This window comes from Physeter macrocephalus, chromosome 4 (assembly GCF_002837175.3).
Source record: "Physeter macrocephalus isolate SW-GA chromosome 4, ASM283717v5, whole genome shotgun sequence".
NCBI classification, from domain to species: Eukaryota; Metazoa; Chordata; class Mammalia; order Artiodactyla; family Physeteridae; genus Physeter; species Physeter macrocephalus.
The window spans coordinates 34,210,616-34,234,825 of record NC_041217.1 but is presented as its reverse complement, the minus strand read 5'-3'; the positions used below and the strand labels follow the sequence as shown (position 1 = coordinate 34,234,825).

At 41.5% G+C, this 24,210-nt stretch overlaps 1 protein-coding gene across 1 annotated transcript; it reads right to left on the bottom strand.

Annotated features, from left to right (window-relative positions):
- Positions 1–7,524: 7,524 nt before the first annotated feature.
- Positions 7,525–14,676, bottom strand: SLC30A1 (solute carrier family 30 member 1). Its single transcript, XM_007102632.4, has 2 exons — positions 13,977–14,676; positions 7,525–12,303 (listed from the first exon to the last, which is right to left on the bottom strand). Exons 1-2 carry the CDS (start codon positions 14,587–14,589, stop codon positions 11,402–11,404), a joined length of 1,515 nt encoding a protein of 504 aa, XP_007102694.1. The 5' UTR covers positions 14,590–14,676; the 3' UTR covers positions 7,525–11,401.
- Positions 14,677–24,210: the final 9,534 nt, after the last annotated feature.

Below are 24,210 nucleotides of genomic sequence, written 5' to 3'. Positions count from 1 at the left end.
CTTCTCTTTTTCTAAATTTCATTTTATTGGAGTGTACTTGATTTACAATGCTATGTTAGCTTCAGATGTACAGCAAAGTGATTCAGTTATACATATATTCATTTTTTTATATTCTTTTCTCATATAGGTTATCACAGAATATTGAGTAGGGTTCTCTGTGCTATACAGTAGGTCCTTGTTGGTTATCTGTCTTATATACAGTAGTGTGTGTATGTTCATCCCAAGCTCCTGATTTATTCCCCCACTCCATGTTTCCCCTCTGGTAATCATGAGTTTGTTTTCAATATTTGTAAATGTGTTTCTGTTTTGTGAATAAGTTCACTTGTATCATTTTTTTCAATTAGATTCCACATATGAGTGATATCATATGATATTTGTGTTTCTCTGACATACTTCACTTAGTATGATAACCTCTAGGTCAATACCTGTTGCTGCAAATGTCATTCTTTCTTTTTTATGGCTGAGTAATATTCCATTGTATATTTGTACCATGTCTTCTTTATCAATTCCTCTGTCAGTGGACATTTAGGTTGCTTCCATGTTTTGGCTATTGTAAATAGTGAACATTTGGGTGCATGTATCTTTTCAGATTATGGTTTTCTCCAGATATATGCCCAGGTGGGATTGCTGTATCATATGGTAGTTCTATATTTAGTTTTTTAAGGAACCTCCATACTGTTCTCCATAGTGGTTGTACCAGTTTACATTCCCACCAACAGTGTAGGAGGATTCCCTTTTCTCCACACCCTCTCCAGCATTTACTGTTTGTAGACTTTATTTTTCAATTTATTTTTTGGTTATGTTGGGTCTTCTTTGCTGCGTGCGGACTTTTCTCTCTAGTTGTGGCGAGCAGGGGCCACGCTTTGTTGCAGTGTGTGGGCTTCTCATTGCGGTGGCTTCTCTTGTTGTGGAGCACGGGCTCTAGGCGTGCGGGCTTCAGTAGTTGTGACTCACAGGCTCTAGAGCCCTGACTCAGTAGTTGTGGTGCACGGGCTTAGTTGCTCCATCACATGTGGGATACACCGGGACCAGAGATAGAACCCGTGTCCCCTGCATTGGCAGGCAGAGTCTTAACCACTGCGCCACCAGGGAGGTCCCTCTTGTTTGTAGACTTTTTGATGATGGCCATTCTGACCTGTGTGAGGTGATACTCCATAAAGACAGTCTTTTCAACAAGTGGTGCTAGAGAAACTGGAGATCCACATGTTAAACAATGAACTTAGAACATTGCCTCACACCATCTACAAAAATAAGCTCAAAATGGCTTAAAGAGCTAAATGTAAGACATGAAACCATAAAACTCCTAGAAGAAAACATAGGCAAAACACTCTTTGACATAAATTGTAGCAATATTTGCTTGGATCAGTCTCCTAAAGCAAAAAAAATAAAAGCAAAAATAAACAAATGGGACCTAATTAAACTTAAAAGCTTTTGCACAGCAAAGGAAACCATAAACAAAACAAAAAGACAACCTACAGAATGGGAGAAAATATTTGTAAATTATGCAACTGAGAAGGGGTTAATGTTTAAAATATACAAACAGCTCATACAACTTAATATCAAAAAAAAATCCCATCAGAAAATGTGCAGAAGACCTAAATAGACATTTCTCCAAAGACATACAGAAGGCTAACAGGCACATGAAAAGATGCTCAACATTGTTAATTATTAATATTAGAGAAATGCAAATCAAAACCATAATGAGGTATCACCTCACACCTCTCAGAATGGCTATCATCAAAAAGTCTACAAATAACAAATGTTGAAAAGGATGTGGAGAAAAGGGAACCCTTAGAAACTGTTGGTGGGAATATAAATTGGTGCACTCACTATGGAAAACAGTATGGAGGTCCCCAAAAAACTGAAAATAGAACTACCATATGATCCAGCAATTCCACTCCTGGGTATATATACAGAAAAGACAAACCCACTAATTTGAAACCGTTATACATGCACCCCAATGTTTATTGCAGCACTATTTACAATAGGCAAGACATGGAAGCAACCCAAGTGCCCATCAGCAGACGACTGGATTAAGAATATGTGATATCGATATACATCACATATTCTATATATAAAATGGAATATTAGACATAAAAAAATGAATTCTTCCTTTTGCAGCAAAGTGGATGGACCTAGAGAATATTATGTTTAGTGAAATGAGACAGAGAAAGACAAACACTATATGATATCACTCATGTGGAATCTAAAAAATAATACAAATGAAAGTATATACAAAACAGAAATAAACTCACAGATACAGAAAATAAATTTGTGGTAACCAAAAGGAAGAGGGAAGAGGGGAGGACAAATTAGGGTCATGGGATTAACAGATACAAACTACTGTATATAAAATACATAAGCAACAAGGTTATGCTGTATAACACAGGGAATTATACCCATTATCTTGTAATAACCTATAATGAAATAGAATCTGCAAAAATACTGAATTATCATGTTGTATACTTCAAACTAACATAATACTGTAAATCTATGCTTCCAAAAAAAGAAGTCCTGATAAATTTTGTCTAGAATTGTCCTTGACATTTTCACCATTAGAAAGAAAAATTAGGGGGACTTCCCTAGTGGCATAGTGGATAAGACTCCACGTTCCCAATGCAGGTGGCCTGGGTTCGATCCCTGATTAGGGAACTAGACACCACATGCATGATGCAACTAAGAGTTCACATGACACAACTAAGGAGCCCGCCTGCCACAACTAAGACCAGGCTCAACCAAATAAATAAATAAATATTTTTTAAAAAAAAAAGAAAGAAAGAAAAATTAGGGTCAATCCTTCTAAATTTCTATTTGAGTATTCAAGTTTGTACTTCAATAAAGGGTACTGCTTTTGAACCCTTTTTATATTGCCAGAAGTCCATTTTTACTTTATATTTCAAGAGATAATGAAGGGTTTCCATGACCAATTCAGTTGGCCACATCTGCACTGCTTTCTTAAGCAGAACAATCTTCTTAACCTGTCAGAGGAGTTCCTGTCTATCTGGTCCTATCAATGGCTATGAGCCTCAGAAATAAAATCTTCAGACTTTCTATTTGACCCTGTAGGTATGGAAGCATGGTTCCTGGACTTAAGGATGGAACTGAAGTTCAAACAAAACACAAAGGATCTATGTTACCATCTGGGTAAAAGGAGGAGACTAGATGTAGCATTTGGATCACTTGGGAAAGACTGGAGGAGCACCCACTGGGTTAGTCTTTCATGGTTGCCCTGGGCCATACGGCCTCTCTAGGAGACATTTGAAATATTTGGGGTGTGTTGATATTGAGCCAAGCGAAGGGGAGGGGCTACAGACACTTGTGTGGAAGGAGGCCAGGGCTGCTAAACTCAATGCATGGGACAATTCTGTACTGTGATAAATTGTCTCACCCAAATGCTAATAGCACCTCTGTTGAAGAGCAGATGGTCCTCTCCCTGTGTCTCCTCATCCACGTTTAGCTCAATCACCTCTGCTCTCCAGTTCCCAAAATACCCACTGTTTTCAGCATAAAAGTATATGTAAGCCATAGGTTTTTGTGCTCCAGGTGAAGAAGGTACTACCTCAAGCAATACATGTGGTAGCTTAGCTAACTAGTGTGTAATGATTGGCACTGTCTGCAAGGTTAGATTAAAACCAAAGGAGAGCGACTTCCCTGGTGGCGCAATGGTTGAGAATCCACCTGCCAACGCAGGGGACACAGGTTTGAGCCCTGGTCCGGGAAGATCCCACATGCCGCGGAGCAACTAAGCCCGTGCACCACAACTACTGAGCCTGCGCTCTAGAGCCCACGAGCCACAACTACTGAGCCTGCAAGTCACAACTACTGAAGACCGCGTGCCTAGAGCCCGTGTTCCACAACAAGAGAAGCCACCGCAATGAGAAGCCTGCGGGCAGCTACCAAGAGTAACCCCCGCTCGCCACCACTAGAGAAAGCCTGTGCGGAGCAATGAAGACCCAATGCAGCCAAAAATAAAATAAATAAAATAAATAAATTTATTAAAAAAAAAAAAAAACGACAGCAGGCTTTGTTCTGATGGCCGTTAAAAAAACACAAAAACCAAGGGAGACCCTAAATTCTAAAAAATATTGTTATTCCTCTCCCCCATGTAATTTGAATGACACAGCCATAACATAAGAAAGTTCTGATTTTTCATCTGGTGACTACTTTGATGTTTTTTATAAATATCAAATACTTTTACATTTATTCTCATTTCTTTTGCTGCTTGTTAGATGAAAATTTAAAAGAACTCTTCATTCTGAATTTACTTATGAAATAGGATGTTGATGGTTCAAAGTGATGGGAAAGCAAGCTACTTGCTGCGTCCTAGTTCTCTTGCTGAATTCCAGTTCTAGCTCCATCGCTTACTAGCTAGATGCCTTTGGGTAAGGTACTTAATATCCATTTGTCTGTAAAATGGGAATAATGGAATGTGGCTAACGGTTGGTAAGGATTAAATGAAAACGTATGTGGCTGGTATATAATAAGTGCTCAGTATATTTTAGCTATTAATGGTGTTATCATTCTATCTTCTTCTACTCCTGCCATTCTTCAGTGTTCATTCAAACACCTTTGAATGCCTACAGTGTGCTAGACCATGTGCTAGATCCTGAGGAAATAAGATAGAAGATAACTCTGGGACTTCCCTGGCGGTCCAGAGGTCAAGAGTCTGCGCTTCAAATTCAGGGGGCGCGGTTTCGATCCCTGGTGGGGGAAACTAGGGTCCCACATGCTGCGCAGAACAGCCAAAAATTAAAAAAAAAAAAGAAAGTAGTGTCATGCTACTTAAGAGAAAAAAGGCTACATAGGCTATAGTGGGGAGGGGGCAAAAATGTTCAATTCTGAAGGCTGGGAAATGTCTATGGAATTTCTTTAAAAACAATATTGTCACTGACTTTCTTAGAGTATTTTCACCTAATTCAAAAGCAACAGCTCTCATTCAGATGCACAATGCATAGTACATAAAATAAGGTTTTAGGAAATGTTGGCAGTACTTCTGGAAAGACCATATTGTCTGACAATTCTTTTCTGAACCATTAATTGTAAGATACATCCTAATAAGAAAAAAAGTTGGCCAAAAGCAGTGGTAAGATACCACTGATTGTATCAATGCATTCTGATTTTAGAAATGTTAAAGTATGAAAAAAGAATGTGGAATCAATTGAAATATAGTACAGTAGTGATATATTTCAAGACCCCCAGTGGCTGCCTGATCTCACAGATAGTTCTGAACCCTAGATATATACTATGCTTTTTCCTACACACGTGCAGACATACTTATGATAAAGTTTATAAATTAGGCACAGTAAGAAATTAACAATAAAGCCGAACAATTATAATATTGTAATAAAAGTTATGTGAATGTGGTCTCTCTCCCTTTCTCAGAATATCTTTTTTTTTTTTTTTTGGTTCTCCCCCTTTCCTAAGATTTTTTTTTTTTTTTTTTTAGAAAGAAAGGCATTCCTTACTTTAATTAATTAATTAATTTATTTATTTTTGGCTGTGTTGGGTCTTCGTTGCTGCGCACGGGCTTTCTCTAGTTGTGGAGAGCAGGGGCTACTCTTCTTTGCGGTGCGCGGGCTTCTCATTGCAGTGGCTTTTCTTGTTGCGGAGCACGGGCTCTAGGCGCGGGGGCTTCACTAGTTGTGGCACACGGGCTCAGGAGTTGTGGCTCACGGTCTCTAGGGCGCAGGCTCGGTAGTTGTGGTGCACAGGCTTAGTTGCTCCGCGGCATGTGGGATCTTCCCGCACCAGGGATCGAACCGTATGCGCTGTATTGGCAGGCAGATTCTTAACCACTGAGCCACGATGGAAGTCCCCAGAATATCTTACTGTACAAATTTAATGCCTTTCCATTTTAACTAAGCATTTCTCGTGCACTGTGGCTGTAACTTTTGCAGTTCAAGGTGCAACAGCTAAACTGGCACTAATTTTTCTCTCTCCACCATTTCAGATAGATTTGTTCTTACCGTAGATCTTAACAACCTCAGCATATGAGTTTTTTCTTTCCTCACTAGGAGCTTTCACCTTTTCGCTTAAAGGAAGCGCTTTACAGTTTTTCTTTGGCATATCCCGATTGCCAGCATCACTACTCTTGCGCTTTGGGGCCATTAAGTAAAATAAGGGACACTTGTGTACAAGCACTGTGACACCTTGACAGTCAATCTGATATATCTGATGAGATGGCTACTAAGTGACTAACGGTTAGGATACACTGGACAAAGGGATGATTCTCATCCCTGGGCAGGATGGGGCAGGACAGTGAGAGATTTCATCTTACTACTCAGAATGGCAGCAAGGCAGCAATTTAAAACATGAGGTGTTTTTTCTTTTTTTGAATTTTATTTTTTATACAGCAGGTTCTTATTAGTTATCTTTTTTATACATATTAGTGTATATATGTCAATCCCAATCTCCCAGTTCATCCCACCACCACCCCCAAAAACTTATGAATTGTTTCTGAATTTCCCATTTAATATTTTTGGACCACGGTTGGCTTTGGGTACCTGAAACCTCAGAAAGCAAAATCAAGGATAAGGAGAGACTGCTGTACTGTATATGTAGATGTGGGCATGTGTATTTGGGAACTAGTTCAGGCTCTTAGCATTGAATACCTAGTAAACTGATGTCTTCCGGTCTCTTTGTCTACTTCCCATTACAAATCTATCCTGTACAATACCCTTTCCACTTTCTCATTTATCCACTCAAAAATTGAATGTTTCCTCCATTCTTATAAAACCAAATTCAAACCTGTTCATGGCACTTTTAACCTTGTTTTTCACAGTCTCCTACCTCTGGACTCTCAACCCTCTATACTCTGCATCCCCCTACCACTCAACCCCTACCCCTCTCAATTTTAACCTACCCAAATCCTGTCCAAAGATTTTTATCCCTTTTTTGGAATGTCTATTGTCTTTATCAATTCTATTAATTATCTACTGCCATTTATTGTCCATTGATTTCTCAACTGTTTATCTCCCAACTGAAGTACAATTTCTTTTAAGAAATTCTTTATATGAGACTGCATTTATGACAGTCCTGAACTCATACAACCAAACTCATGTATTAATGTGCTCTTGTGTCAATAGTTCCAGATGATTATGTAATTGTAAAATATTCAATAATCCTTGTTAGTAACTATGCTTACAAATTAAAGAAAAAAATAACAAGTACCAAAAGGAGCAGGTTAACCTGTAACTACATAATTTGTAAGTTTAATGCTTATAACAAAAACATTTCATATCCATTGAATATTTGTTAATGAGCTTTTGTATTGTTACCCTTTCAATTTCGATGGCAATTTTTACCCACATTTGTTTTCTTCCACACCACTGTCCTGTAACCTGGTCACTCTGCACACTAGGAACACATGGTAAGCTGAAATTTCCCTTTCAGTGACTGAAGTCCAACTCTCTTCTACATAACCCAGCTTAGCACAGAAGGGGAGGCCATATGCACAAAACAATGAACTAGATATTAAAATTAGTTTATTTTTCTACTTAACTTTTAATAAATGAGAAGAAACACAGTAGTCTGTCTCATAAAGAACATTTATAATACATAACAATCCATAAAGCCTCATGGTGAGGTAGGAACAGCTTTGGAAACAACGCACAGTCAGAAAACATACAAAAGTTAGGTAAAATGTTGCAGCACTAAAGACATTTTATCTGCATCTGCATTTCATGAGATGATAATTGCATTTAACTGTGCCACATCTGGCCCAAAGGACACCCTATGGCAGACACAGAACAACATGTAAGTTTCATAAAGAATCACAAAATACACTGATACACTTCATTGTGCTGTTTCAAGGCAGAACCATAACATGGCAATTTTTTGTGTCTTTTTATATATAACCACATATTAATTGTATGTTACATTCCCTTCAGCATCTTTTTGCCAAAGACACTAAACCATAAAGTTTTTGGTTTAAAAGTTTAAATTGAATGACATACAAAAAGCTCTTGTGCCAGTGAAAATGACTGCTAAGTATTCCAGAGCTTGTTAGTAAAACTAAATAGCATTGTCACATAATATTGGTAGAGCTACATCAAAATAGTGCTATTACAATTCCCATTTCAGATGGTCAAACACTGTATGACAGTTTCAATTTAAAAAATGAGAAACCCTCCACCTTCCCAAGAGTTTTAACACTGTTTTATGACTTAAATGAAACTCTATTAAAATAAATATTTCTAATGGTAGGATTCTTCTCCTTATTTGCATATGTATGAACATCTTAGGACAGCAGGTAAATGACATTTCATCAAATGATATCTGCTTAAAAACAGTAAAAAGCTTCAACTCAATACCGGTTAGCCTACTAAATACTTCACATTAGATTCCATAGGACTTTTCCCTCAAAACTTTTCAAAAATTCAAAATTAACTGAGGACGTTACCAAGATACAAACACAGTAACATAGTCTTCTACCTGTTGTGATTTTCCAAGGTGCTCTTGATGGAAATTTTTCCTGTTCAAATTACAAACCTTAGTTATTCAAATATATTGTTTTCTAAAATGTTAAAATACATACAGCAAAGTGTTTGTGAGTTTTTGACTATTCTTTTAGGTTCTAGTCCATACTTTTATAGTGCAGATGCTCTTCAAAAAAAAACCTTATTAAAAAAATCATATAAACTAAAACGTGACAATGGAGAATTAAATCTCTCTCATCACTAAGGCGGCATTTGGCTTGGAAAAAATGTCTGGGTTGATTTTAATTCAGGCACATGTAGCACCTCCTTCTTACTAAATTGAGACAAGAGACACATTTCTAAACACATATTCTAAATACACTGATCTTGCTCAAATATAAAAGAGCCAGCAGGCGAGATGCACCTCCTAAAACTGATGCAGTGTTATAAAACAGCATTTAAATATTGGGTTTAAGTCTCCTAAGAATTCATGGTATTTCCCTCATTTTCTTGCAGGAAGGAATAAGCTATTTTGGAAAAGACACTTAAATCCCACAATATTTAAATATAAAAGCATTTTTTAAAAAGATAATGCTAATATAGCTAAAAATGGGTTAGAAAGTGCATTGTAAAGAAATAAATAATTCTCTGCTAAAACTCAAAAGGTGAGTCAGTGCCCACTGATTTTGCTATTATGACAAAAGTCCTTTGAAAAAAGAGAATCCTATGGTACCACTTTGTTACATATGAGCTACTTAAAATTATCAAAAGTGAAATAACTGAAATCTAAAGGCTGTTACTTTCAAAGCACTTTTGGAAAAAAAAAACAAACCCTTGTCCCATGCTTATACACCATTTTAAAAAATCCTCATTCAGTCGATGTCTTATGCATTACACAACCTTTAAGAAATAGACCCAACAGAGCATTGTAAAGAAAACCTCATTGAATGTAATATATTTTACCAGTTATCCTTTTGTATCATTACTGACATGTTTCTATAACATAAACTGTTTTGAGATCCTCAAAAAAATGGTTTTGTAAAGTGTTAAATCAGGAATGTACATGATACAATTTGAAGCTTTCTCTTGTTCACCCATGAGATTCCCCAATTTCATGTTTAAAAAAAATGTTTGCAAAATTCAAAGTAACTACCAGGTTAGGAATTGAAATATACAATATCAGAGAAAGATATTAAATGATAAAGATGTATTGCAAATTGGCAGGTTATGGTTTTGGCCCATTATAGCAAATGTGAACTTACAAACTGTGTTCCTAAAATTACCTCATTCTCACTGGAAAAATCGGGTGTTCTTAAATAGGCCCATTGCCAGCAACAGGCTTATACTAGGAAAAAAACACACCATCTACCACAAAAGATCATCCCTTTAAAAAGTTAACTGTCAAATGCCACCATTTTCATCTTAAGACCCATTAGATAATGAATTATTTCAAATCCCAAAAGGTAGCCATCCCAAAAGTAGTCAGCTATAAAAGTTACTAAAGTAGTCAGGATACCTCGTTTCTAGAAAAATAGAGCTATACATGATAACTGATATTAATATTCATCCTTTTGAGGACAAAAATCTAGTTTCTTCACAAAGCATAACCCCTCACTATCAAGAAAAATATAACTTAAATACCCTTAAATAATATTTGTGTATGGATTTGGAATCCATACCAACAATGAAATAGCTGAGAACAATTTCCTGTATAGATATTATGGCATCTTGCAAAATAAGCTACTATTGGAAGATCTGAGCAATGCCAAGACAGAATGACTTACAGAATCTTAATTATTAATTGTGCCTTAACTAACTTTGCTTTTTGAGAATTTAATATCCAAACTGCATTAACCTTCAGATTCCTTTTTTCTCCCAAGTCAATGGCTCTTGGCAGAGCACAGGCATTGCTGGTTGGGCTCAAAAAGCTCTGTTTGAATCCATTCATGATTGGTCACTGTGAAATGACTAACTCTGAAGTTATTTTTAAAACCCACAGTTTAAAAGAATTAGATTAACAAGCTTTCATTTAACATGTAGTTATTAGGTTAAATTTAATGTCCTTAAAAATGTTTACTGTATATATTTTATGAGTAAACTTTCAACTCAATGTTCTGAATGTCAATCTTTCAAAGAAAGTAATGCTGGTGAACGTGTCCATGTTTTAGACCATGTATTTTTTTTTTTTTTTAAAAAGGTTAAAATTCTCAGAATAATTTAGAAATGTAGTCTGAATATTAACATACAAGAATCTAAATATTTAATTTGGTAAACTTTCTTCCCTGCTCTTACTCCCCATATGCCCTATGATATGTACACTACAGTTCAATTTGTTAATTATTTCACTATTTGTTAGAATAATACTCAGCAATATAAGATACAGAATAGTAACTGATCTTCAGTATCATAAATACCCCCATGTGAAGAAAAAAAGGAACTTTTCCTAATAATTTTCATGAGTCATTCTTAAAATATGTTGCCATTATGCTATGCAATGATCTCAAAGGGCAAGTAAATATTACATAAAATGTCAAAAGAAACAAACCTGTTGATGATTTTTAAAGTTCCAGCATTTATAATTCGAAAAAACAAAATATAACACTGGGGGAAAAGAAAAGCAGAGAAATTCCAGTAACAATTTTAATTTATTTATCCCCCTAATTAATTTTTTACCATGGAAAAACTGGAAATCAAATGTCATTATGTTATATAAGGTTTATACTTACTTTAAACAAAAATGTAACATAGTGTTAAAACTGGCTTTCCAAAACTGTTACAGCATAGCTGTACTCTGCACTAATAATCACAAAGTTGTAATATAGAACTCTGTTAAGCAGTCCCATTATGTTCTTACAAAAATAGAATTAAACTGTGTGACCAGACAAGGACTTCAATTACACTACTTGGCAAACATAGAATTTCAATGGAGTCTTTTTCCTCTTGCAGTTTAAAGCAAAAGTCAAATATCACATCTTTTCCAAGACTCACAAAGATGATTCAGGTTTGTTTGGCATTTTTTTAATCTCTATCACAACAGCAGGGATGTTTTCAACTTTAGTCCTCTTGGGCTGCTTCTCTAGATTGTCACTAAGTTCTAAACAAGAAATGCTAACTGTTGGGGCCTTTTCTGCATCCTTTCCAGATTGGGCTTGTGGCCGTGTCCCACAACATTGCTTCAAAGCACACTGAGTTCTGCAGGCAAGTTCACACGGGACTACACTTGACTTAGAGCCTACACTAGCAAATTCAGGCTGAATGGTAGTAGCATGAATTCCGTGATTATGGAAAACGTCTTTAATGATCTTAGCCACCTGCATGTATGATGTCGGGTCTTCACATTTTATGTGAGCAGTGGCAATGATTCTGCTTCCAGCAAGTTGCCAAACATGTAATTCATGAACTTCCTCAACTCCTTCAACATCTCGAAGTTCTTTTATCAAATTTTTGATATCAATTTGTTTAGGAACAGTTTGGAGAAGAATAAGAGCAGACTCCTTAAGTAATGGGTAAGTTGTGTAAAGAAGTATACAAACCATTACAATACAAAGAGTTGGATCTAAATATAGCACCCAGCAAGGACCAGCCTTAAAAACTGTTGCATGAGTACTATTAATTAATTCTACAAATGCTTTGCAGGGGTCAGGGGTACATGGGTTCACACACATCTCCCCTTCAGGACAACCTTTCCAAGAAAAGTAAAAGACTAAGGCATTTACTACTACAATCACTGAACCCAAAGCATCTCCAAAGACATGCAGAAAAACTCCACGCATGTTAAGCTGTCCAGCCTTATCATCATCATCTTCCAATTCCACCCGGTCAGGTTCTCTGATAAGATTCCCATTCACTTGTACTTCCATTGCATCATTTCTGGACTTTTCTGGATCTACAAAGAAATAAAAATTCTGTATCAAACACATCTAAAGTGTTTATATAAACATTGTTGCCTAATTCCATTTAAGTGATAGAAGTGAAAATTTTTCATAAAATGTAATAAGAAATGTGCTCAGAGCGATTTAATATAAATTGACATACTGGGAACAAGCCAGGACATAATGGCCAGGGCTAAATTAAGTCATTAAGACGATATTGCTTCCCCATACTCCTAACCACCCTCCTACCTTCCCACCTCCAAATAAAGTTCACCTTTTCTGTGGGGGTGGGGTCCTGTGAACATTCTCCTATACTTGTTGGCATACACCAAAAAGAAAACAAAATTGAAAGCTATCACCCAAAATTAAATGCAACTATGGATAAGTCTAATACAAATGGCTGACCTGACGCAGAGTTCTAGTCAGTTTTCGTAGTCATTAAGGTGTTAAGGTTAACTTTTAAACTTTTATCATTTATATAAATGATAGAGTCTCTTGATAGAAGAGGTTTAGAAACTGACAAATCAACAATATAAACCTATCAGCAATCACTTCAGGAAAAGTTGGAACTAAATGATCACTATCTACCCTACTAGCTCCTAAACCAAACGTACGGATCCTTTAAAGGAATTATACACACCAGAGCAGCTTAATATTCTTTGGAATAACACCTGGCAGAGTGGGAGTGAGAGGAAATTCAATTGTTTATTAAACATTTTCAATGTACAACTTTAATTTCATTAACATGATATTCTGCATCTTGGAAAGAGGAAAACTGTCTATGTGGTATCATACAACTAGGTAAATAGATGTAAATGGAAAAAAGTGGAAGGAAATAGACCAAATTGTTAACATCACTGAGCTTGGGTAGTAGGGCATTAGGTTGATTCCTTTTCCCGTTTCCTTTCTTTCAACATTCATTTCCCAATTTCCTTCAAGCGCGCTTAATGTTTAGAATGAAAACTATCCGTTAAAAACATAAGATGAATAAATTACCATCATTTTTATCTTAGTACGATTATGAAAAATCCTAAGTGAAATGTTAAACATGCCCATACAGGTTCTAAGTCTAGGATTTTCAGGATTAGGTTTAGATTTTAGAAAATTAACTGAAACATACGTTGCTGCTCACGACAGAAACCTGTAAGGAGGGTTTTGAGCTCCGGAAAGTCAATCACTAGATAGCCCCGAATACAATATTAAGAAACTTGTTTTAAGGGCATAAGAACTACTTGGGCAGAGCAAGGTTCCTAACAGCCAACAACTAAGGACCAAGTGGGGATTCTCTCCGTTTCCCAACAGGCCCAAGAAATTAGCATTTTTCGATCCTGCTAACGCCAAAATCAGACAGCCTCTTGAAACGACAGCCTGTAAAGACTGTTAAGTGCGGTTGCGGACCGCAGCGGGCTGACGGTCACCTCCTGACCTTTTGCCCGCTCTCACCACCACGGTGCCCATCTACACTCCCAGACGCGCTCCCCCGGCTCCTGACACCGGGCTGAAAGGGGAGCCGCGTCCTCCGGGCGAGGCGGGGTGTGAGTGCCGGAGCGGGAAGGAGTGGCCAGGTAGGCGGCGCGGCGCGGTCGGCTCGGACACCAGGGGGCGTGCGGGCCATCCTGCCCGGGGCCATCCCGGGGTCTGGGCTCCCCAACGCCAACCACCTGCGGCGGCGACTTTCTCTCCTCACCTGTCCGGTCCAGTTTCAGCCCGTTGGAGTTGCTGCTATTGGCCACCAGGATGTTGGTCTCCTCCTGGTCGGGACCCTGCTCACCTGGGGCCCTGTTGTCGCTACCCCCGGTGCGAGTGCTCTTGCCGCGGCCCCCCTTGGGGAGGCCGTGGCTGTGCCCCCCGTGCGAGTGGCCGTGGCCGGAGTCGTTGCCGAAGCCGCTGTGATGGTGGAAGAGGCAGAGCCCCAGCACGTTGACCACCAGCCCCGCCACGCCGACCCCGAGGACCACCAGCGGTTGCTGCATCTCGTGCGGCTCGATGAAGCGCTCGATGGCCTCCAGCAGGATGGCGAAGCAGAGGCCAGTCAGGAAGATGGCGTTCACCAGAGCCCCCATCACTTCGGCCCGGATCCAGCCGAAGGTGTTCTTCTGGGTGGCGTGGGTCCGCCGGGCGAAGCGCTCGGCCACCAGCGCCACCACCAGCGCCAACACATCCGACAGCATGTGGAAGGAGTCGGAGAGCATCGCCAGCGACGAAGTCACCCGGCTCACCACCACCTCCAGGACCATGAACATGAAGGTCAGCATCAGCATGCACAGCAGCCGGCCCCGGTTCCGACCCCAGCACCCCATGGCTGCGGCTCAGGAGCCCGCCGAGCGCGGCCCGGACACTCGTGAGGCGGCGGTGGCGAGGCGCCGAGGGCCGGCGACCCGGCGACGGAGGGAGGGCGGCGCGGGGCTCTCACCGCCCGAGCCGGGCCGCTCGGGAGTCTGCCGTGGGGCCTCGGCGGCCGGACAGGGGCGAGCCCGGGGTCAAGCCGCCGAGCCCCCGAGCCTGCGGGCGTCCCCGGCGGGCCGGCGGCGCGCTGCTCCTCAGGCGTCCGTCCTCGGAGCCGGCGCGGAGGCCCGGCTCAGCCCCAGTTGCCCCCACACCTAGAGCGGGCGGCGGTGGGGAGCTGGGGCTCCCGGAGCCCGCGGACGGAGAGCCGGAGCAGGCGAGCGGCGGGGGCGGGCGACCAGCAGCTCCGCGCTGCAAAGGCTCCAAGCATCTGCGGGCTCTCCGCGCAGGTCTTTCCCTCGCTGGTCTCCCTCCGGGGTCGCTCGGACCGAGGAGCCAACGCCTGAAGAGCTAAAGAGGCGGCGGCCACAGAAGCTGCACTCGGCCCGGTGTCGGGCGCCTTCTTCGCCCCCCCGCCTTTGCAGACGGTTTACAAAAAAACTTTGCTTTGCACTCGGAACCCCCGTTTTCACACGGACCCGAACGTGACAAGGCCTCGCCGTCCCGCCCTCCAGGCCCGGCACGCTTCCCCATTGGCCAGGACCCCGTCACGACAGCTGTCGCGTCCCGCCCATCCGCGCTCACTATTGGATGGAGGCTCGGCGGGGCGGGAGGGGGCGGTGTCACGGCGCCAACAGATGGGGGGCGGGGCCTTTCCCTTCAGGAGCCGGGCGTGGGCCGGGGGCCGCGGCCGGGTGCAGCGATGGGCGTCGTGGGGGAGGGAAGGGGGCGCGGGCCGCGTGCAGCAGGAGGGGGAGGGACAGGGCGGGGCAGGAGGGGTCCCCAGGCGTGGCGGGGCTTTTGCTCTGGGGCTGCGGGTTCTCGCAGCCCCCAGCCAGGCAGCAAACAGACTTTGATCCTCCGAGCCGGGTCCACGTGGGGCGGGCCGCGCGGCCGCTCTGTGACAGATGGCAGCCTGGGAGGGTCCGGGAGGGGGAGCCCTTGTGTGCGGGGCCCTCGGGTGGGCGCTCCTGTCCGGAGAACCGAGATTAGGCAGACAGACTCATAAACAAGTGCGGCACGTAACTTGTGACTCTGCTCAACACAGAGCTGAGGAGTTAGTTCAGGGCAGTCCTGCGAGGGGATGAACGGAATCTTTGTAAATGTTTCAATAAAGCAAATCACCCCTATCACCACCATCCCCAGGAGAGCTTGTGTGATATTTCTGTCACTGATTATTTAAGGACCATTTAGGGTACAGAGTCAAAGCAGGAGAAACCTGGGTTCTGGTCCTTGCTTTGCCATTAGCCAGCTGTGTGACTTTGGGCCAGTCAACCGATCTCTCTAGACCTGTTTCTTCATCTATGAAGGAAAGGATTGGACAAGAGGAACTCTTAAGATTCCTCCTGACTTTAAAATTCTAAGGCTCTATGACTTAACATTTTATTTATAGGCTAGAAACAGCAGAACCGTGTGTCGGTTGCCATGGGGAAGGGGAGGAGCAGTAAGAATACAGAAGAATGAGCTTCTGTCCAGGTGAAGGTAAAATATAAACATATAAAAATTTAAATTACTATGAAATACTCCTAATTGTGCCAACACTAGTTTAGATTGGATACATATGTGCTGTGCTCTGAGTGGAGATTAGCTAATTTGAAAGTGAAGACTTCCTGCTTCATAAGTGGAGAGATGGCTGGAGTCAGAGTGGCCTGAACTGGACTCCCAAAGGCCTCACCACAGCCTCTGAACAGCATGAAGGACCTGGAACTGCTCTGGACTGCTGGAAGACAAAGGTAGTGCTAGCCAGTGCCTCGGGGTCTGTTAAATAAGGCTTGTTTGGAGGCATGTTTTTTCATTTAAAAAAATATTTTTATTATTTCTATAAAAGATTTTTCACTTGTGTATGGTGTGTTTCTTATCTCCCCACCCAGATTAGAGAGCCAGATCCTCATCTATTTCTGTTCTTCTGGAATAGAAAAGAATGGAGGAAAATTTCTGAGACATTTATTACGGAAGAATTGCTAGGACTTGATTAACTGGATATTGGGAGAATGAAAGCTGATGAGGAGAATTTAACAAAGATAGTTTTTAACTTGACAAAGAAAATATTGCTTTAAACAGGTGAAAAATTTGGGAAGGGGGTGCAAGGAGCTGATTTTAAGGGGAAAATACTGGGCCTGTTTTTAAGGTGCTGAATTTGAAGTCTGGATGGTGGCAGCGCTAAGGAGTTGGGGAGATGGGATTGGGGACTTCCATAATCTCCTCTCCTTTGGTGTAGACAACGGATGTTTGTGTGCTCATGTATGTAAACACAACTTCAAACCTCCTTCTAACCAGCTGCTCCTATATAGAAATTGGGGAGCCACGTTTGGGTCAAGATATCCTATGCAAATGGCCAGGAGGCAGTTGGAAGACCATTTTGCCTCCTATTGGGAGGAACTGTGTCCCTTTATTTAAAAAACCAGATTCCTTTATGGAGTTCCCTGGTGGTCTAGTGGTTAGGATTCAGCACTTTCACTGCTGTGGCCCGCGTTCAATTCCTGGTCAGGGGAACTGAGATCCCTCAAGCCGCTTGCAGTGTGGCCAAGGCGGGAAAAGAAGATTCCTCCAAGTGTGAGAGCTTAATGCCCAAAGAGGAATCAATAATGAGATGTAGAAGGCAAAGATTCTCAGCAAACAAGGTAGCAATCCTTTCAAAAACAAAGCAGACTGAATTGGGATATGTTTAGGCTCACATAAAAGCAGGCTGTTAGGTTCAGTTCAGCTCATTAGTCACTTATGAGAACCTGCTTTGTGCAGCATCTTTTTTTTTTTTTCCCTCTTGTAAGCCACTTCCCAGACAATGTGCTTTATACTCTCATAACCTAGAAGGGGGGAGGGGTGTCAGAGGTACATTTTCCAGGTTGGAAAAAGTCATAATCATGCATTCCAGAAAGAGTAATATTATTTGCATAACAGCAAAACATTTCAGTCAAATAAACTTTTCTTCCCCCCACCCGGCATAGTGTAGTCAAAATACTTCAGTAGCTTGACTCAAATTTGTCCTTTTTCATCTGGTTATCCTAGCATAGCGTTAACACAGCCAGAAGGGGGTTAAAATGAAGAGAAACCATACCATTATTCACCACCACCCCTGGAAGTTGTGGCCCCAGGATGAGTAAGATGGCTTGGCTGTTTCTTCCTAATTCTTGAGAACTCTCCTGACAGTTTGCTTGGCTTCCAAACTGACTAAACTCAACATACTTTAAAGATGAGAAAATAATGCTTCTTTTGGAAAAAGACTGCCAGTTTGAGTGAAAGTCAAATGTTTAATACAAACTTTGCAATTTCAGAGCCCTCTAAGACCTCTCCCCGCTCCAATGCCAAGCTCCTTCAAACTGGAGCTTCCTAGCTCAAGGATCTAGCCTGCATGTTATCACCCCAAAGTGTAGGTTTAAAAGGATTCCTGTAAAAAACAAACAAAAACTGCTAAGCACAGACACACCTCTGAATCTTGGTTTTTAAAAAACATGAGTGTATGAAGCTGTACTGTGGACAGACAGATGAAGAAAAACATGTGAAAACCAGATTACATTTGACTTTGGTGGATGGCAAATCACTTCTAATGTTCAATCTTGAGGCAGAAATGATGGGGAAATCAGATCTGTTTGTTTTGTTTGGGAATGTATTGAATAATTATTACAAATATAAACTAAAATCTCTAGCAGCAACATGAAGGCCAAGGCTTGAATTTTTAGCTGCTTCCTGAGGGAACAGGCAGTAGGAAAAAGAATAAACAAGTAACAGTACAGTAATAAAGCCCAGAAACATCACAAAAGGGCTCAGAGGTATAAGGGAAACCATATGAAAGAAAGGGTCAGAGCAGGAAACCCTACTTGGAAGCAAAGGAGAAACAGGAACAGGGTAGGGAGTAGAATGTACAGTGAGAGGCCCAGGACAAGCACTGAGATTTCTGTATTTGTTGGTTAAGCTAAAGAATGGCAGGTGAGAGTGAATAGCAGAGGAAAACTCATTTTTCTCAGAGACTGAAAACTGGATCTAAGATCTCCGGTCATGCCTGGAAATTAAATCTAGAAATAAAGGCCCTGACACCTATACAGAAAGGCTTGTTAAAAGCATTTGTGAATTTTTTGGGTGCAGTGTTATGTAATACCAGAAATTGTGGAAGGCACAGTTAGTCAGTTTTAAGGTTTAGGCTGACTGCCCATTCTTTCTTTAGCCCTTCTACTCTAGGAGCTGGAGATTGTATTTAAAATTCAAGGTACAGAAGTTTTAAAAAAATATAATTTAATTTAAAACGTGTTTCTATGACTCTGTCCATTACTTATCTATAAAGATGATGTTGACCAGTAAACTATTTTGAAAGTATTACATGCCTGATGAGTTTTAGAAAGTTCAGGGAACTGTTCCTTAAAAATTACTGACTTTGGACAAGTCACTTAAAACTCTCTAGGCCTCACTTCCCCCATCTTTTTAGTGAGGCATTCTGAGAGATGGCCACTTCACTGGAGTTAAGATGTGAGTAAAGGAGATGGTACTGCCTTCCTGATGCTCTCACAGTGGGTGGGAGTGGGGGGCTTTCAGGCTACCTGTACCTGGGGTCACCATGAATCCAGGGCTGAAATTTTTAACTTGCAGATTCAGACACCACATTTTTATCATTTTACCTGGGGTAAACTGATTCACACGGACTCAAAATGGACTAATTTGCTGGCCATAACCCCCCCTTTATTCACTTTGTCTTAGAGGGAAGAGCTCATTGCACAGAGCCTGCCTCTCTCTTGCGGGCAGGGCCTCTCAGAAGCAAGGTTGTATGGGGAGCAGAGAACTAGGCCAGAGGAGTTGGATCTTCCACGGAAGGGAGCATTTCTCTCTCCTGAGCTGTTAGAGTCTCCTGCCTGTCTCTGCACATACACTCTGCCCTCCTGTGTCTGAGTTACACTCCATTTTGCTGCCAGAGTGATCTTTTCAAAACCCAGATCTGATCCTTTCAAAGAACACGTCCTCCACCACCACCACCACCATCGCAGCTGCAATCCCTCAGTGGCTTCCCAGTGCTCTGAGGAGACAAGCCAAACTCGAATGCACAGGGCTGGGCATGGTCTGGCCCTAGCTGCCCTCCCCAGCCTCATCCCATCACTGCACCTAACAGGCCTGGCCCTTCTGACCACCGTGCCTCTGTGTGCTCCCTCCTGCGAAAACATCTGTGCACACACTGTTCCCTCTGCTGGGATCCTCTTCCCTCCCTTCTTCCCTCCCTTCTTCCCCACCTTAGTTCTTGCTCATCCTTCAGCTCTCAGCTTAAGGGCCACTTCCTCAGGGAAATTTTCTGTAAACCCTCTGACTGGGTCAAATCACTCTAGTACGAGTTCTCTTGGCTCCTGGTCCTGATCTTTTGCCACACAGAGCAAGGATGCCATTTACATTTATCCATTTGAGTATTTGATTAGGCTGTAAGCTCCATGTGGGCAAGGGCAGTGTGTACTTTTGTTCATTATTGTATCTATCCCCAGCCAGCCTGGCTCAGTAAGTGTTTACTGAATGAATGAATGAATGTTGATAAATTACCTTTCTCAAGCTTAGTAATTCGTGTATTCATTCAACAGATCCTTACTGAACATCCATGGTTCCCTGTCTAGACTGGAAAATGAGAATCAGAGAACCCTTTTCTTCTAGACAGTGTAGAAAACACTGTGACACAATCTTATTAATTACCTCATCGTTTTCTTTACTTCAAGCAGGCTACCACCGTTTTGCTGTGATATTATCTCACACAAGGTGCAATTAATTGAATGAAACTAGGACCCACCCTTGAAACCCACCACGGCAACATTCTAGGTTCTCATCGTTTTCAGAGTACTTCCCTTATTTAAGGGGCATGATGACCCCATAAAGTTTGCAGGGCAGATTCTACAGATTATGGGCTGAGACTCCAAGAAATGAAGAAAGTTGCTCAAGGTCCCACTGTTTTTGAGGCCCTAATCGCACCAGCAGCATGTTTGTTTTTCACTTCATACCCAAATTTGGGAGAAGCAAACTCAGTTTGAGGCTCCAGACCTCACATGCACTAACTACTACAAATCTATCATTCATCTCAGTTTTAAAGGTCTCTGGTTCTATGATTTTCTTATTAATTTGTAATTACTATAAGGACCAAGGGGAGGTGGCCTACTTGTGTGTGACACCTCTTTAACAGGTCACTCCAAAATCTGATTCTCTAGCGGTGTGTTCCAAAATTGGGTCCTGATCACACATAACTCTGTAGAGTGAATTACTCATTGTTTTGCCTACTGCTTTTATGTACCTCTTACTTTCAATTTCTTTAACAGCTGGGATGCCTTCCAAAGGACTAACGTTAGGGAAAATACTGACCCTTCACCTGGGGTGGCTTGTTAAAATGCTGATTCAGTAAGGTCAGTCTTGGAGCCCACCATTCTGAATTTCCAATAAGCTCCTGGGGGATGCCAATGTTGGTGTTTCCCAGACCACACTTTGAGGACGAAGATGTTAGAAGCTTTTTGTTTTTAACCTTGGAAGGAGGCTATTCCGTGGAGTTAAGCTATTCCCACGCAAAAAAAAAAAAAAAAAATCCTCAAACTTTAAAACGTTTTGATTTTACTTTTTATTTTATATTCATCTGTCATATTTGAATTTTATTTTGTTATAAATGATATCACTTCTATATTAAAATTTTTAAATGAACTCAAATGTCTTATCCTTGTGGGAAAGCACACCTTAAAATTAATCAAGCTCCAGGTGTGAATATGCGTTTCAGTTTTTGCCTTCACTGTGTCAGAAAAAAATAATTACTTGACAGCTTTTGGAAATATTTTTGTTATTCTGACTAACATTAATGGCTCCCGAAGTCTGAATAATAGGTTGGGCTGAGGACTCAGAGTATGACTGGGGGTCTCTTGCACTCAAACCTTTCATTATCCAACATGAAAAGCCTTTCCTATCAATTACTGATCAAATCCTCACAAGGAGCCTAAAAGACTTAAAATGAATAAGGGGTGTTTAATATTTAGGCAGCACCAGGAGCAGCAATAGTCACCAAAAAGAGTAGTGGGAAGTGAGGTTAGAGATGCTTTCCTCTGCCTGCCTGCTGATTCTAGAAGAGAGCAAAGATCTAGCCTCATGGTAGCTGCATCTACAGACCATTCCCATGAGTCCTTGTTATTGACTTTATTTATGCTTTGCACTGGCTTCAAGGCTTATTCCATCATAAGGTCAGAGTTGACCATCTCTGAAACTCAAGAGAGACATCTTTCAGTCCCCAAAGTGCCATTGTCTTAAAAGTGACCACAATCAAAACTATGGGGATTGCATTTCTAGGCGCTGCTCAGGTGTCTTCAAATGTGAGAGCAATCCTTTAATGGAAAAACTAGTGCCTGCTGAATTGGGGCAAATGGAGATTGTTTTATCTCTCAATTGCCTCCTGATGTGGAACCTAGGAAGATGGAAGAGATAAGTCTAATGGAAAAGAGCATCTGGCTCCACATGTTAGGATGAAAAGAAGGATGAGCTATTAAGCATTCGTCTCTGCTTCTGTGGCCAGACCTCCAGTCCAGGCCTACATGTCTCTCAGAGCAATTATGTGAGCACTTCTAATAGGTCTCCCATTCCCGCCTTCCTCCAATCTATTTAACGCAGTGCTTTCTGATCAATATTCCCGTATATCAATGCTCACATGACACTCTTGCTCAAAACCCTCAGTGGCTGCCCATTAACCACAGAATAAGGCACACCATTTTATCTAGGTATTTAAGGCATCCTGCATGTGACCTTGTCTATCCAAGCTTATCTCTCGCTCCTCTTCCACAAGCCTGCTACTCAAACCAAATTATCCCTAAGTAAGGATTGCAAGTTACCTAATGACCATGCCTCCATTTCCTCTATGTGGACCAAAATAATAACTTATCTCATTGAGTTGTTGTGAGATAGATGAGTTAATATGTATAAGATGCTTAGGACAATGCCTGGCACATGGAAAGGTCCTGTAATGGGTTGAATAGTGGCCCCCCCAAAAGATATGCCCATGTCCTAATTCCTGGAAACTGTGAAAGTTCCCTTATTTGGAAAAAGGGTCCTTTGCAGATGTAATTAAGGATCTTGAGATGAAAAGGCCATCCTGGATTATCCAGGTGGGCCTTGAATCCAATGACAAGTGTACTAGCAAGAGATACGTAAGGCTGATGAGACAGACAGAAGAGAAGACCATGTGAAGATGGAGACCAAGATAGCTAAGGAGTGGCAACAGCCACCAGAAGCTGGAAGAGGCAGGAAAGGAATCTTCCCTAGAGCATCTGGAGGGAGCACAGACCTGCCAACATCTTAATTTCAGACTTCTACCTCCAGACTACAGGACAGTAAATTTCTGTGTTTTTTTTTTTGTTTTTTTTTTTTGCGGTACGCGGGCCTCTCACTGCCGTGGCCTCTCCCGTTGCAGAGCACAGGCTCCGGACGCGCAGGCTCAGCGGCCATGGCGCACGGGCCCAGCCGCGCCGCGGCATGTGGGCAGCCGCTCCGCGGCATGTGGGATCTTCCCGGACCGGGGCGCGAACCCGTGTCCCCTGCATCGGCAGGCAGACTCTCAACCACTGCGCCACCAGGGAAGCCCAATTTCTGTTGTTTTAAACCACTGCATTCATGGTACTTTTTATGGCATCTGCAGGAAACTAATACAGGGCCAAATACATTTTAGCTATTATTATCAGTAATTAATCACAAAACGTGCCTTTGCCGTTCCCTCTCAGCATCATTTTTTTTAGTAAGGGAAGCAATTTTATTTTATTTATATATATATATATATTATATATTTATTTATTTATTTATTTTGGCTGTGCTGGGTCTTAGTTGTGGCATGAGGGATCCTTAGTTGCGGCATGCGGACTTCTTAGTTGCGGCATGCGGACTCTTAGTTGCGGCATGCATGCGGGATCTAGTTCCCTGACCAGGGATTGAACCCAGGCCCTGTGCATTGGGAGCGCAGAGTCTTACCCATTGGACCGCCAGGAAAGTCCCTCGGCATCATTTTTTATCTCGAGTGCCTGGCACAGTACCTTGCAATTAGAAAACAGAATGAATTTTTATAGGAAGGAAGGGAGGGAGAGAGGGAAAGAAAGAGGGAGAGAGAAAGAAAGAAAGAAAGAGAGAGAGAGAGAGAGAGAAAAGGAAGGAAGGAAGAAAAGCCTACCCCTACCACTTAGCTGGTGCTACACACCTGCAATAGCTTTCCTGACTGTTCTAGTCCATAAATTCTAACAAAGAGTGACAAAAACACTCATGGTACTTTTCATCTGCTGCCCTGTGATGTACCTTGTATGTATCTCTCCCCGCAGAGCTGCTGCTTCTTTTTTTTTTTTTTTTTTTTTTTACTATTTATTTATTTATCTATTATTTTTTAATCCCTCCCCTCCTTTCCTCTTTGGTAACCATAAGTTTGTTTTCTATGTCTGTGGGTTTATTTCCGTTAATATTTTGTATATAGGTTCATTTGTATCATTTTTTATTTTTAGATTCCACATATAAGTGAT